Source organism: Fukomys damarensis, unplaced genomic scaffold (genome assembly GCF_012274545.1).
Source record: "Fukomys damarensis isolate Sample0158 unplaced genomic scaffold, DMR_v1.0_HiC HiC_scaffold_11, whole genome shotgun sequence".
Taxonomy (NCBI): domain Eukaryota; kingdom Metazoa; phylum Chordata; class Mammalia; order Rodentia; family Bathyergidae; genus Fukomys; species Fukomys damarensis.
The window spans coordinates 15,058,539-15,073,210 of NW_022900923.1; the positions used below are offsets into that span (position 1 = coordinate 15,058,539).

At 37.6% G+C, this 14,672-nt stretch overlaps 1 protein-coding gene across 2 annotated transcripts in view; it reads left to right on the forward strand.

Moving 5' to 3' along the window:
- LOC104849426 (dimethylaniline monooxygenase [N-oxide-forming] 1) overlaps positions 1-13,503 on the forward strand; it is a 33,521-nt gene extending 20,018 nt beyond the window's left edge. Inside the window, exons 2-8 of one of the 2 annotated variants that reach the window (XM_033762084.1) lie at positions 1,657-1,845; positions 3,077-3,239; positions 6,449-6,591; positions 8,795-8,994; positions 10,593-10,948; positions 11,441-11,513; positions 12,844-13,503. In XM_033762084.1, coding sequence (XP_033617975.1) covers positions 1,657-1,845; positions 3,077-3,239; positions 6,449-6,591; positions 8,795-8,994; positions 10,593-10,948; positions 11,441-11,513; positions 12,844-13,186 — 1,467 coding nt within the window. In that variant the 3' untranslated portion in view covers positions 13,187-13,503. Of the gene's footprint in view, positions 1-1,656; positions 1,846-1,963; positions 2,090-3,076; positions 3,240-6,448; positions 6,592-8,794; positions 8,995-10,592; positions 10,949-11,440; positions 11,514-12,843 lie in introns of those variants that run through there. The other variant, XM_010605859.2, reaches the window with a different exon arrangement.
- The last annotated feature ends 1,169 nt before the right edge of the window (positions 13,504-14,672 follow it).

The window sequence follows — 14,672 nt, forward strand, 5'->3', positions numbered from 1 at the left end:
TCATGTAATCTTAGAGTTAAATATGTTATCTTCAATAAAACAAAATGATTGCAGATTTTAAGCACTTTGGGATAACAATTTCACATTAAACTTAAACATCATACAATATAATGCAGTTTTACTGTGTGTTATTAGTGCACAGCTCAAACTCCATGCAAGTCAACACACAAGTTAGACAATCCACCAAGACCAATCTATGTTCTGTGCAACAGAAATGAATCCACATGCTTTGATATTGAGCAGTGTTAGATTATTGCATAAAATGGTGCTAACTGCTTACTCTCCATTTCATATTCATCTTGTCACAGGTCGGTAACAACAACCAGTTCATACTGGTACTGCTCTACAGACTACTTTTGAGTAGCAGTGATGAAGATTTCCAAGCAAAATAAAAGATCAAGATTTAAACTGTCATCTTTCTCAGAGACTTTTAGTTTCTAGCTTTCTAGCTATACGCTAGAAAGTGGGGCTGTTAGATGGGGCATTGCAGAAAAGGAAGTTATCACAGTCAATGCATACTGATGAGATCAGTAACACTAATTAAAACCACAGAGTTATATTTTCATTTTTGTCCTCTACAACTGATGTGCATCTCATGAAAATCTAGATCCATAGCCTTTAGTGAAACATAGTTAAGTTGTTTCCAAATGTGAGATCTGTGTTTGTATTTACCCTTACCTACATATATAAAATAATTTTTATTTCCATGGAAACAGAAACTACATCAATGAGATGACAATCCTCCAAAACACCATCCGAGATGGAAACTGTGCACAGATAAAGACATTACTGTATTATCTTTGATAATACTATAAGACATTAATGTTTACAAGCTCTTGTAGTCAAAACTGGGGCTAGCAAAGTAGTTAGAGCATGCTATCAGAGCTTTCCAATATGGGAATCTTAAACCCATTTCTTCTACCTCATAAATTCAACTGGTCTTGTACACCCTATGTGTTCTACCTCCATGCAATCAAACAAATCCCCACCTACTCTGCATTCCACCTGCCATTACTTCTGCTCAAGTCTCCATTTAGTATCAAATAGATTTGTAATTTAGGCTTTTAACTAGTTTCTTTCTCTTTTCTTGAGCCCCCTCTAGTTCATCTTCTATAGAACCAGTATCTTTCCAAAGTTCAACAGGATTCACCACCATGTTTAAAATGTTCAGCATACTGCCATGACTTTCTATAAAAATCCAAATACCTTAACATTGGATACAAAGCCTTCATAACATAAAACCCACTTCTCCATAATGTTTTTCAAGACTATTCCATGAAAGCTAAATGCCTAGCAAACTATTCATCATCCCAAAACTGCATCTAAACTCTTGTCCATTTCTATATTGTCCTATACTTTGCAGTGATAGTGGTTGTTTATAAACAAGTCATTTCATCCAAGATTTATTTGTTAACATGTAGTGAACACAATAGTAATTTTTGACCATGTCATTTATACTGAGGCCCAATGTTTATCATTTTCCAAATGCAGAACAGCAACTCCCATTAGGAATGTGGCAGGTACCATAAATCACGTGTATCGCTCTAAGCTTGGTCAAGGTTTTAGATTTCTAAAAAAAAATTATCCATTGTGTGTGTGTGTGTGTGTGTGTGTGTGTGTGTGCATTATGCTCATGTGTGTATGCTCTTTGTGCAGGAACATGTTGAAGAAGGAAGAGCCAGTCTCTACAAGTCTGTGGTATCCAACAGCAGCAAAGAGATGTCTTGTTACTCAGATTTTCCATTCCCAGAAGATTATCCAAACTTTATACCCAATGATCTATACCTAAAATATCTCAAAATGTATGCAAAGCAGTTTAACCTTCTAAAGTGCATTCAATTCAAGGTAAGGAACAAAACATCAATTAGTAGTTAGGAAATATTTGCCTACTTTCTACTATCTATGTATAGCATAACCACCCAGGTCCTACACATGACATGCTGAACTGGTAAGATACAAAGAGATGTCTTGTTACTCAGATTTTCCATTCCCAGAAGATTATCCAAACTTTATACCCAATGATCTATTTCTAGAATATCTCAAAATGTATGCAAAGCAATTCAACCTTCTAAAGTGCATTCAATTCAAGGTAAGAAACAAAACATTAATTGATAGTTTGGAATTATTTGCCTATTTTCTACAGTCTGTGTACAGCATAACCTTGAAACTTCTGCACATGACATGCTGAACTGGCAAGATTAATGACACCTCTCCTAGAAGACAGATTTGCTAACAAAATATAGAGATCCAACAGGTAATTTGAATTCTATAATCCAAACAGTAAACTCCTTAGGAGAAACCTGAGAAGCCCATCTTTTTTTGAAAACTGTGAAAAGGAAAAAAGGCAGAAAATTCTGGTTAGTGAATAATTTTTTTCTTTTAAATTTGATTTGTATTAGATTTACTGTGAATATAATTCCTGGGGCCAGGGCTGAACCAACTTGCACAGAATGCATGAAGTTCGGGGTTCAATCTCTGTTATCACAAAATTATTTATTTCCTACATCAGAACCTACTACTTATGGACACATATGAACTCAATGAGAGCAAAACCTAGATTCTTTAAGTTTGGACCACTCCCAAAATATTCATGCCATAAGGTTAGCACTCTTCAACAGCTCTTTAGATCTGAAAAAATTTCAACAACATATTCTATAAGACCTTCCATAACCTAAGATAATTGATAGCAAATTTATATTTTCAGTTAAATATAATCTGTCTCTATTAAAGGAAATATTATTAAACAGAAAGCTCTATGTAAAATAAGGTACACTGCAGAAATACATCAGAAACCTAGATTAAAATCTTGATCCTATCACTTTCTGTGGAAATTTGAGCAAATCAGTTGAGATCATTGAATTTCTACCACTTCTCTAAAATACCCTTCCAAGCTCTAGGTTAGAATAGTTCCTTCCAACAAACAACAATCAGGCCAACAGCCTGATTAGGATTCTAGGGTTCTGTTTATTGAATATGTTCACTCTGTACTCTAGAACTTTTGAAATGTTAATTGCTATATCACCCAGCCAGCTCTTAATGGAACTAACTCTTAATCATGCTTATCATTCTTTTTCAGACTGAAGTCTACAGTGTAACACAGTGCTCAGATTTTGATGACTCTGGCCAATGGGAGGTGGTCACTGTGCATGAAGGGAAGCAAAACTCAGCCATCTTTGATGCTGTCATAGTTTGCACGGGTTTTCTCACTAACCCTAATCTGCCACTAAGTTCCTTTCCAGGTACAGAATTTTCCAAAAATGAATTTCAATTTTATTACAGAATTCATCCTGATACCTGACTGGCCTGGGGATGCACTCTAATCACATGTTTATTCAATGGCTAAATTTGGTGGGTAACAGTTATCTTTTTGTAGGCAAAACAGTCTCCACACAATTAGGGAAGGTGTGATGCATAGGGGAAGAAAAAAAGGGAAAAGAAAAAAATGTGAGAGAATGAAAAGATGAAAATAAAGTGTTTGTAGATGGGGAGGGGAGGAGGGGGTGAAGGGAGGGCAGAGGTAAGGGGAAAAAATGAGAATCAAGACTTGCCATGTAGAGATACATTATCCCAACAATGAATGTAACTGTACTGTATCCCTAAAATGTACCAATAAACTCAATAAAATTAAAAAAAAACAAATAGAAGAGAATGATGGATAGCTCACTAAACAGACAGCTTCACTGAGGTTCCATGTGCCTCTGTAATGAAAAACAGCACTCAGAACCTCTTCGGAAATATGAGACACTTAGATGAGGTGCACATTGCCAAAGCTGACCTTAGAGGCCACAAAGGTAAATCTGTGTATAAAGAAGAAGGAGTCTGATTTTTTTATGTGTTTGTTCTGTATGAGCCATAACAATTAACTAGATCAGAGCTGTATGGCACTGCATCATAGCCAACAGGGCAATGGATCTTGGAGGATAAATTAATAAATGTTTACATCTCAGTTTCTTTATCTGTCTTTTGCAAACATGACTACTGCTAATTATTGTCAAATTGCAATTGGATTTTTCCTAGAGGGAATAGAAATTGTAGTGGTTACTCTATTTCACCTAGAGAAAATTTCCGAAGTCTTTGAAGAAACTTTTCTCCATATCATCTAGATATAGCCTAAGTGATCTCGAAACTCAAATGGCAATAAACTCATGGTCCTCCAATGGTTCTGGATCTGCTTCAGCAGTCACTTAAATAAGGATAAAGTAGAATAAAATATATCCTAAGAACTATCGTGAAATAGAAACATGGAGTGCAAAAGATCCAAGATCAATCATTTCCCTAATGCAGAAAGTTTTTCTAAACATCCTTGACTCAAAAGTCTCTGCTTGCGCACAAAGATAGACTCTCATTAACCCACAAAACAACAGAACCCTCTGTGAGTTCCTGCCTGCAGAGCAAAGCTGTCAGCATCCAACCTCTCCATTCTCTCAGGAAGAAGCACCTGATGAAGGGTAACCAAAAATCTTGGAGGTTCAGTGGAATAGTGAAATTGCATTTATTCAGTAGCTACAATATAGGGCACGAGGTGCTAAGAATACAGAAGACAATCCAACAGCAGGCAGTCTGTACTTAAGGGAGTCTAGAGAAGAATCAGTCTGCATATGACATGCAGGGATCCCAACACTCATGTTCACTAAACTCATACTTACTATCGTCCTGGATCTGCCCCTCATCATGTCAGATTAGGATAAAGCATACCCTGAAAGCAACTAAACCAGTGTACTCACTTCGAGTGGAATGACATTGGGATTCAGAAGGTATACAACGAGAAGTTTGTGCTCTTTGGCCTCTTCCTACACCTTTCTAAGCCTCTTTATCCACCATAAATGGATGAGTTTGCATGACTTTCCCCAGTGCTGTGCATCAGAAATCAAGCAAGGGAGGCTCTTCTAGATTTGCCGTCCCCTTTTGTTTCCTTTTTGTCAGGCACTACCAATCTGAAATCTCTGGCTAAATGATGGCCAAGGACCCTTTGAGCTCTAAGTTTCTGTGATTCTAGATTTGAAATGGAGTCCTCCCAATTCCACGTGCCCTCCATCAGACTTACTCAGACTGTACCTACGCCTTGGGGCATTTGTTGACTATGACACAAGTTCAGAGTCACTGAACATATAAAAAACAAGTTTTGAAAACAAATCCAAAGTGAGCCCAAAAGTCTCAGGAAAAAAATAGATATCACAGGTAAACTAGATGCATAATTTCTGAAAATTATTAATTTTGTTCACTGCATGTGCTTATCAACAAAATTACATTCACCTAATATGAATTCTTACTCTGCCCTCCTACGAGTCCATAGGAAATTCAGCCACACAGTCTCATTGTTGCTCATCTGTGACTCAAAGCAATCTAACACTGACAGAATCTACGGTAAATCTAAACATCTAGAGATAATTCTACAATTCTCCTTCGGCTTTTGCAGCTATACTTTCTCAGCAGTTCTTTCATTCATATAGGATCTCTGAACTGAGGTAATATTTGAACATGATGTCATCCTTGCCAAATGCTAAGTGCTCTGGATCATGGATGGATTTTAACCAGGATTCATGCTGCAGTTCCAGTGATTCAAAGTGATCCAAAGAGCAGCCAGCAATTCCAAAGGAAGGCTACTTCCCACGAGCATATGTATTTATCCCCTGAGAATCTAGGTGTCTTACCACTTTTTCTTTATCTTAGAAAAACTACATTCTTTGTTCAGTGCATCTTCCTTTTTATTGAGTCACACGACTTTGAAAGTGTTTTCCAAAGCTCTCCATTTGCAGTGAATGCCTCAATGAGATCTGGCACAAGCTGCATGAGACATCTATAGTAGTTAGCCCGGTAGACATAACCCTGGAGTTACAGACAGGCCCTTCATTCTCTGTGCCAACTCTGGCTCACTCAGCACACTCAGCCTGAGTTACAGTCAGTACCAAGGTGAAATACCGGTGAACTTCGGCAACTCATATGGATCTCTGTAAACACCTATTTTATTTCCCTCATATCATCCAACACAGTGCCAGGTACATAGCAGATATTCCCAAAAGTCTGCTGAATGGAGGCACTGATTCTATTTCCCTTTAACGTCATTGCTCTTGCTACTAGTTTATGAAAACTAGTACAGTACACATAAATCAAGTATTAGTAAGTAGAATATTATCACCCCTTTGGCTTCATCAACTTTTAAATGGCAATGACTCCTTACACTTTTGCTGAACATTACTTTTGCCCTGATAGTTTGACTTAGCTGATCATCTAGTAAGACAACTTGAGGCCTATTTAGTGAGAAGGGAGTTATTATCCATCTTTACCCACAGCTACATTTTATAAAACACTCTGTTCCTATGTTAGATTTCCCTAAACTCAAGTATACTGGTAAAAATACCCTAAATCATGTGTCAAAGGGATATTATCAAAGGAAAAATATAAGGTGACTCTAAATTCCCAATTTATCTCTGTTTTTTTTTTCCCATAGGTATAAATACCTTTAAAGGCCAGTACTTTCACAGCCGAGAGTATAAACATCCAGACATATTTAAGGACAAGAGAGTGCTTGTGGTTGGAATGGGAAATTCTGGCACAGACATTGCTGTGGAGGCCAGCCGCCTGGCAAAAAAGGTACCACTCTTGATAATGCTCAATGAAAAGCTTATCTTAATGTTCGTATCATGAGTACATGCTGTTTGACACCATGATAAATGTTAATTAGCAAAAATGTCAACACCCAAAACTTTTTTTCTGGTGTCACTGTGGATTCAATCCAGGGCCTTCATACTCAACTACATGCCCAGATCTTTTTTAATTTTATTTTTTTAATTTTAACATAGAGTCTTACTAAATCTCTTAGTTGCCTATTCTGGATTCAAATTTGTGATCCTCCTACCTCAGTCATCCAGAGTATTGCACCCCTGTACTCAGCTACAGTATATTTAAAAGTATTTTTATTGAGCGTTCATAAATTTTATAGTGAATTCCACTGGTCATCTTTCCTCTAAAACCAACTTCTCTCACTTGGTATTTTTGTCATTTTCCAGGCTTTTCAACAAGAGCTACAAGACATCTCTTCCTTAGGACCATAGTTTAAAGGATTCTGGTCATTTTTCCTTGTTACAGTTGCCATTTGCCCTTTATTTCCTTATTTAAGGACAGGTCTTATGCTGAGACTTTTACATTATCTTCTGAAGGATAATTACACAAACCATAAATATTTTCTGAGATTACTGTTTTCCAAGCACTAAATTGCACTAAATGTTTTTCACTGCATTATTTCATCTAGTCATCAAAACAAGCCACTGAAGTAGGTGCTATCACAGATGCAGAAACTAAGGTTGAGAGAGGTCAGGTCACCTGCCTAATGCCACTAGTGAGTGGTACAGCCAGTCTTCAAACCCTAGTGTGTTTCCCTTAAAGCCCATGCTCTTAATTCTTCCCTTTATCCTGGCACCTCTCCTCACTGACCATCCTGGCACTCTCAATCAATCATACAGAACAAACCCACCAACAGATAAATCTCCTTCATAGTCTGTTTCCATAGGATACTCTCATGTTGGAATGCTAATAACTCCTTCACCCACAAGTGGCATTCATAATGGATGGATCTGTGTTAACTTTAGTTTCAGGAGATCTATTCTCTTACTTCAGGATAATGGTGTCAAATTCCTAAGTTCCCTATAATCAATTAATAAGTCTATCAATCAGTGAATCAATCATTAAGTCTTTTTTTTTCTGAAAGGGTAACACAGGTCCATCCACTGACTGCTACACGTGGTTAAATATTATTTTTGTTGTTGTTGTTTCTCCAATTTGGAAATTTCTTCAATCAGAAAACATGCTTTGCAATGAGGTACAATGGCTACTCAAGAGGCAAGAAGACCACAAGTTTAAGGCCAGCCTGAGCAATTTAGTGATACTCTTTTGAGACATAAAATACAAAATAAAAAGGAAGGAGATCTAGGTCAATGTGAGGGCATGGGTTTAATCCCTAGTACCAGAAAAAGAAAGAGTAGGAGGTGGAGGAGGACATAGAGGAAAACACGTTTCTTTATCATACTTATTATTTCTGTATCAGCAAAGTGTCCTTGACTTAGGAAATAATATCCTATCTGCTTCTGCACTGAAACACACAGAGGCAAGATCAACACATATAGCTCATGTCAGAATAACTGATGAGCCTGATTCTCTGGACACATTCCAGAGCTGCGTACACCATTTCATGATGTCATAAGGTCAAAAAGAAAAGAAAAAAAAACAATCGATTAGGTCTTTTGTTTTGTATCAGCAAGGTAGCTATGGTTTAACTAATTTTTTTGTTTTTCAAACATTTATATAGAAAATTCCTTGTTATATCGATATTAAAACAATTATTGGCTTTTTAAAATCCAGTCAGCAGCTAATCTCAAGGAGCCATCTGTTTAAAAGAAAAGGAAAGGAAAAGCAAGCACACCAACTAATTGTATTAGTGAATTTTAATGCCACTTAAACCAGTGGTTTGTGCTGAAATAACATTTGTAGAAAACTACAAATTTTGGCTCATCCTGTTCTTACTGGCTAAAACTATAGTAGAGAGTTGTATTCAACAGTTCATTGTCTTCACACAAGAGATTTTAGGCTTCAGAGGGCTTGCCATTGTAACTACAGGCTGCCAGATAAATACTCATTAATATGTCCTAAGACATTTTAATACCTCATATATGCACACTGTTTTTCCAAAACAATAACTTTTAGATAGTAGTTAAAAGAACCTAGACTATCTTATCAAGGGTGTATTTTGAGGGTGCCTTTCAATTCCTAACTGTTCTCAAATCTCTTTCACAACTTCCAGGTGTTCCTCAGCACCACAGGAGGTGCATGGGTGATCAGCCGAGTCTTTGACTCAGGGTACCCATGGGACATGGTATTCATGACACGATTTCAAAATGGGTTCAGAAATTTTCTCCCAACTCCAATTGTGACTTGGTTGATAGCAAAAAAGATGAACAGCTGGTTCAATCATGCAAATTATGGTTTAATACCAGAAGACAAGTAAGTATAATGTATATACCAAAAATTGTTAAAGAGATGGAAGCTAAATCTTTCCAGGGCAATACAGACCATGCAATATTATGGCAATATGGTTGCAGGTTTAAAATTTTCCATACAAATTTACTGGTGATAGTAATAGCTGCTCTTAAGTGAAATTACATATTTAGCTCTTTAGGGTAAGTATTATTAGGTATAATCCTCCTTTCCTTATGGGATAACTGAGATCTAGCCAAATTTAGTCACATTCCTGAGCTCATTTAGTAGTGAGAAAACTCTGTGAACTTGATGAGTTGCAGAAAAAAAAGTAAATGATTTGTCTATGGTTTTGTTGACAAAAGTAACACACTTGTTTCATTGTCCTAGAAAAACTGAATCCTATAGTTGTCCTTTCATCTTTCTAATGACAGTGACTTCTTGCCCTGGTCAAAATGATCTTAAGTTTAGTCTTTCCCTTTAGTTACAACCTGTGACTTATCTCATTATCAAGAACCAGATGTATTACTTTTTTTACTCACTAAGTCTCTACAGTGAAAAACAATGAGCAGGAAACACTACAGCATAGAGATCCTGTCTGTGCTCCCTCAAAATTTCACTCTGGACCCAACATGGATGAGTGGTCCCACACCATCAGCAATGGCACTCTCCCCTTAGTCACTTCTGCCTTCTTCTTGACACGTCCCTCTTTTTAATGTGATCATTTTTCTTCTTATTTCTTATCTCCTCTCCCACCGCCAGTCTTTTCAGGAGCTTTGACTCTTTCCACCGTAGTTCTTTTTACTATAAATTTTATCTAGCCTCAATAGTGGCTCACAGGACTAAAGAAATATCACCTTTCTCTCTTTCTGATTTAGTCAATCCTTTACCATTTCCAAAGTTCCTACATATAGCCTATAACAAACATCATATGTGCTTTGCTTCCACCCAATGGCCTAAAGATGGCAAGTTGTTAGTGTTTCTATTTTATAGAAGAATGCAAGGAAGCCCTCATAGACCATATGAATTGCTAAAGATCTGTTAAACTGAAATACACAACTGGAAAAGAAATCATTCTTAGTACTTCTCACAACAGTTCTATTTATGCTGCACCACATTGTCTCTTCTGAATATTCAGCATAAGCTAAATATGGCTTATAGAAAATCATTTCACTCAGTGCTAGTCTCATGATTCCAAGTACACAGCGAGAAAAGGGTAAGTCTGTTTTATTTCTTTTGAACACATACATGTGTTCCTTTAGCAATGGGCTTCTCAGAAGACGGACAGGATAGAACATCTGACAGCTCTTGTCAGATATGGAAGTCCCTGCTTTTCCTTGTAGCTCTTCAACTTTGAGCTTTCTCTAGAACACCAGTGACAGTAAACATCAGCAAAACAAGAAGAAGCTAGGGAAAGTTCTTTTACTGCCAAACACTAATAAATCATACACATATTTTGTAATCCTTAGACATTATAACCCCCTGAGCTAACATCGCCCCAAACAGGCACCTCTTTCTTATCTAGCCAAGGGGCATGCCTCAAAATGGAGAGAGGAAGGAGAAGAAAATGAAGGGATGCCTATATATTTCAACACTATCTCTTTTCCTGTTCTTATTTTGATTAGGACTCAGCTGAGAGAACCCGTGCTAAATGATGAGCTCCCAGGCCGTATCATCACTGGAAAAGTGCTGATCAAGCCAAGCATAAAGGAAGTGAAGGAAAATTCTGTCATATTTAACAACACCCCAAAAGAAGAAACCATTGATATCATCGTTTTTGCCACTGGATACACCTTTCATTTCCCCTTCCTTGATGAATCAGTGGTAAAAGTTGAAGATAGCCAGGCATCATTGTACAAGTATATCTTTCCCGCACATCTGAGAAAACCAACCTTGGCTGTTATTGGCCTCATCAAACCCTTGGGATCCATTATACCAACAGGAGAAACACAAGCTCGATGGGTTGTTCAAGTCCTGAAAAGTAAGTAGATGACAAATAGCAGGGTGTATGTTTTGGTTTGCCATGTGACTTCAGATATTGGAAATTTTGAGACTATTATTCAGCTCTTATTTAAAAAAAAGTCTATAAAAACAGGATCCACTCTATTGTTCTCTGAATTCACTGAATTAGAGTTATTCTGTCAAAATAACTTGAAGCATCACCACCACAAATGATAAATCAGTGGGTTGAAAATTCTATCTGCCTATTATTTTGATTGATTAAAATAGTTAATCTAAAATTTAAAAGTTCAGTCATCTGAATGACAAAATTGAGACAAACCAGTTGTGTGGTTATGTCATATCAAATAACTAATGACATAACCAGATATTTGTCTCTTCATTACTAACAGGAGCATAATACCAGTTGGATCAGGGTATAGAAAGGAAAAATGAGCAGAAGTAAAACATTTTATCCACAAATAAACACCTAGACATAAAGTTAATTCACATTTTCTGCTTGCTTATTTTATAGGAGTTAGTAAGCTACCATCACCAAGTGTCATGATAGAAGAAGTCAATGAAAGGAAAAAAAATAAGCACAGTGGGTAAGTGAATTCCTTGGGCAGCCTTTTTGAGTCCTAATTGACGCTGTCAAACAATAGCAGACACATGAGAGTTACACCATAGAAATGGGAAGAAGCCACAGAGACTTAGGAGAAGGACAGCGTTCACAGGAAAGAGGAAGAAAGGGGGACTTGAGAAGTTTCAACAGCCTAGAATTGTTATTTCAGATGATGGTTATCTGCCATCACACAGAGTTGAGAATCCAGACCAAGTATAACTAACCCTCCTCTACCAGGTACATTATTCCGTACTTTGTCCACAATTACCAGCCAACACTTCTGTGTACCACAAGTGTCTGCTCATTCATTCATTCAGCAGGTCTGTGTCCGTTCCATGGTGGTCATACAGGCTGCTGCTCCACAGCAGGTGTCAGTCTACCGTGGTTTGTGGGCCAAATCCACTCACCCTCACCTGGGGTTTGCTTTTCACTTCCATATAGTTGTGGGGAAAAAGATTTTGCAACATGTGAATATTACAGGAAATTCAAACTGTGGTGGCCATAAAATTTTGTTACAATGCATGCACACTCACCTTTCATGTATCATCAATGGCTGCTTTTGTGTTACCACAGAAGAGTTGAGTGGAGAGACAGAGACTCTATCATGGCCCTCCAAGGCCTCTTATCCAGAGGAAGGTTTCTCCTTGTGCTCTTTTTTGTGGCTACAACTCAAGGGTCAGAGGCAAGGGAGGGGAATTGATTCACCAATCAACTCAATGATCTCAGATTTTATCTATTTTACTGTTTCTCTGGGCTCCAATGTAAATTGTTACCTGAAGAGTAAAAGGGTTCTGTGACAGAAGAAAGTTTTTAGATCACTGCATACAAGGCAAATGTTATCACTTCTTTCTCTCACGTAGTATATCCCAAAACTTCAAGCACTGATCTATCCCTGTCAAACTGCTTAACTCCATGACAACAGAAGCATTTTAGCTGTCTCTTCTCAACCTATGCCAAAGTTAGATCTCTGTTATAGAACGCTGGTATAATAGATAAGTAAAGCTGCTTATCACATTGGCCAGTGAATGATTCTACAGCCTAATAGGATCACCAAGAATTCTTCCCTCAGGAATTCTGTGGCTCTCCATTTTACACAAGTGCAGTAATGACTGAGTTTTAAGAAACAGTGTGAGACCATAGTTATGATATAGTTAATCATTAGATTACTAGGACAAAAAGGGGAGAAGACAGGATCCATTGCAAATTCTGCAGCAGCATTTATTTGCTATGGACAAACATTCTCAGATTATCTTTATTTGTTCTGGGATTATAACAATTTTATCTTTTTGTGTCCCACCCATCTTTTTATAAAGGTATGGCTTAGACTACTGCAAGCCTTTACAGGCAGATTACATCCCCTACATAGATGAACTCCTAACCGCCATCAATGCAAAACCAAATCTGTTCTCTATGCTGTTGACGGACCCACGTCTCGCTTTGACCATCTTCTTTGGCCCATGCACACCATACCAGTTTCGCTTGGTTGGCACAGGAAAATGGAAAGGAGCCAGAGAGGCCATCATGACACAGTGGGACCGCACATTCAAGGTCACCAAAACCCGAACTGTACAAGAATCCCCATCTCGCTTTGAAATTTTGCTTAAACTTTTTAGCTTTCTGGTTTTCCTTGTGGCTGTCTTCTTGATTTTCTTATAAGGAAATGATTCTCTATGCCTTTGCAGATACACAGAGTATTTGCAGGGTCCCAACTCATCTATTAGAGCCACACCGCCTTCAAGTCATAAACCATGTCCACAGCATAAATACCACAGGCCCAAGTTAATCCCAGAGAAACCTCTTGTATTCCTGAGCCTCTCTCCATTATGTCTAATCCCCAAGGATGATAACTATTTCTGTGCATTTGAAGGCACTGGTACATTAAACATACATTTTTGGAAGACAGAAGTTCTACAGAACACTGTAAGCACTCACATCTCCTTCTATTAAAAACTATATTAAAGATTTCAACTAAAAACTTCCGCCTCACAAAAGACTGATTTGTGTTGAAATGGTGCTCTTATGGTATTGGTTGACTAAAAGTAAAAAGGAAGAGAGAAACCTCGAAACTGATTGTTTCAAGTGATCTTCTGTTCTCTTTTCATGGGTTGGAAAATAGAAGAGGATGAGGAGTCTAATAATAAAGGCAATGACATGATGTTGGATCCAGTGAGGAGTTCGTTTGAGAGTTTCCAACAGAATGAACTTCCCTGGCATCAGTCATTCCCCCAGAACATGATCTATTTAAGAACAAACAAACAAACAAAAAAAAAAAAAACCAACTTGAGCTTACATACCAAAGATTTAAGTCAGATCTACTCCACAGTGAACGCCTACACACCCATCTTCACCTGCTCTTCACTCAGAATAAATCTCATTTAAAACCTTATCAAAAAGAGTAAAATATGTACTTAAAAATAAACTTCTTGTGCCAGGGATAAAGCTCAGTGGCACAGTGCCGACATGGCAACTGCAAGGTCCACAGTTTCATTCTAAGTACCAAAAATAAATAAATAAATAAAAATAAAAATAAACTTCTGATGTATTGATGGAGATAAAGCGTTTGTAAAGTGAAAACTACAAAATTAAAATTAAAGAAGACAAATGAATGGAAAGATGTTCCACTGTCATGGAATGAGAGATGATATTTTTTAAATGTCCATACTATGCAAAGAAGTCTACACATTCAACACTGTCTTCATTAAAGTTCCAATGGTAGAGCCTTAGGCAATTAGGCCACAATAAGAGAGCACTATTGGCTAGGTGGTGTACACGGCAAACATTTCCTCGCATAAGATCTGTAGGCTGGAAAGTTATGATCAAAGAATCTACCGATTTGATGTCTGCTGAGGAGTCTCTACGTAAAGACTTCTTCTCATTATGTTTATGGTGGAAGAGTGATATCTAGTCCCACAAAACTATAGACTATATTGGGAAATGGAACTTCCACCTCTCATTAGAAGCATTGTCTGCCCTCATGATCTCATCCAGACCTAAATACTTTCCAAAAGCCCCACCCTAATGATATCACATTGAAGGTTATCATTCCAACCTATGAAATTGGGAAAAGGGGCACAAACCTGCAGTTCATAGCAAACACTGTGCACAGACACACACACACACACACACACACACACACACACAC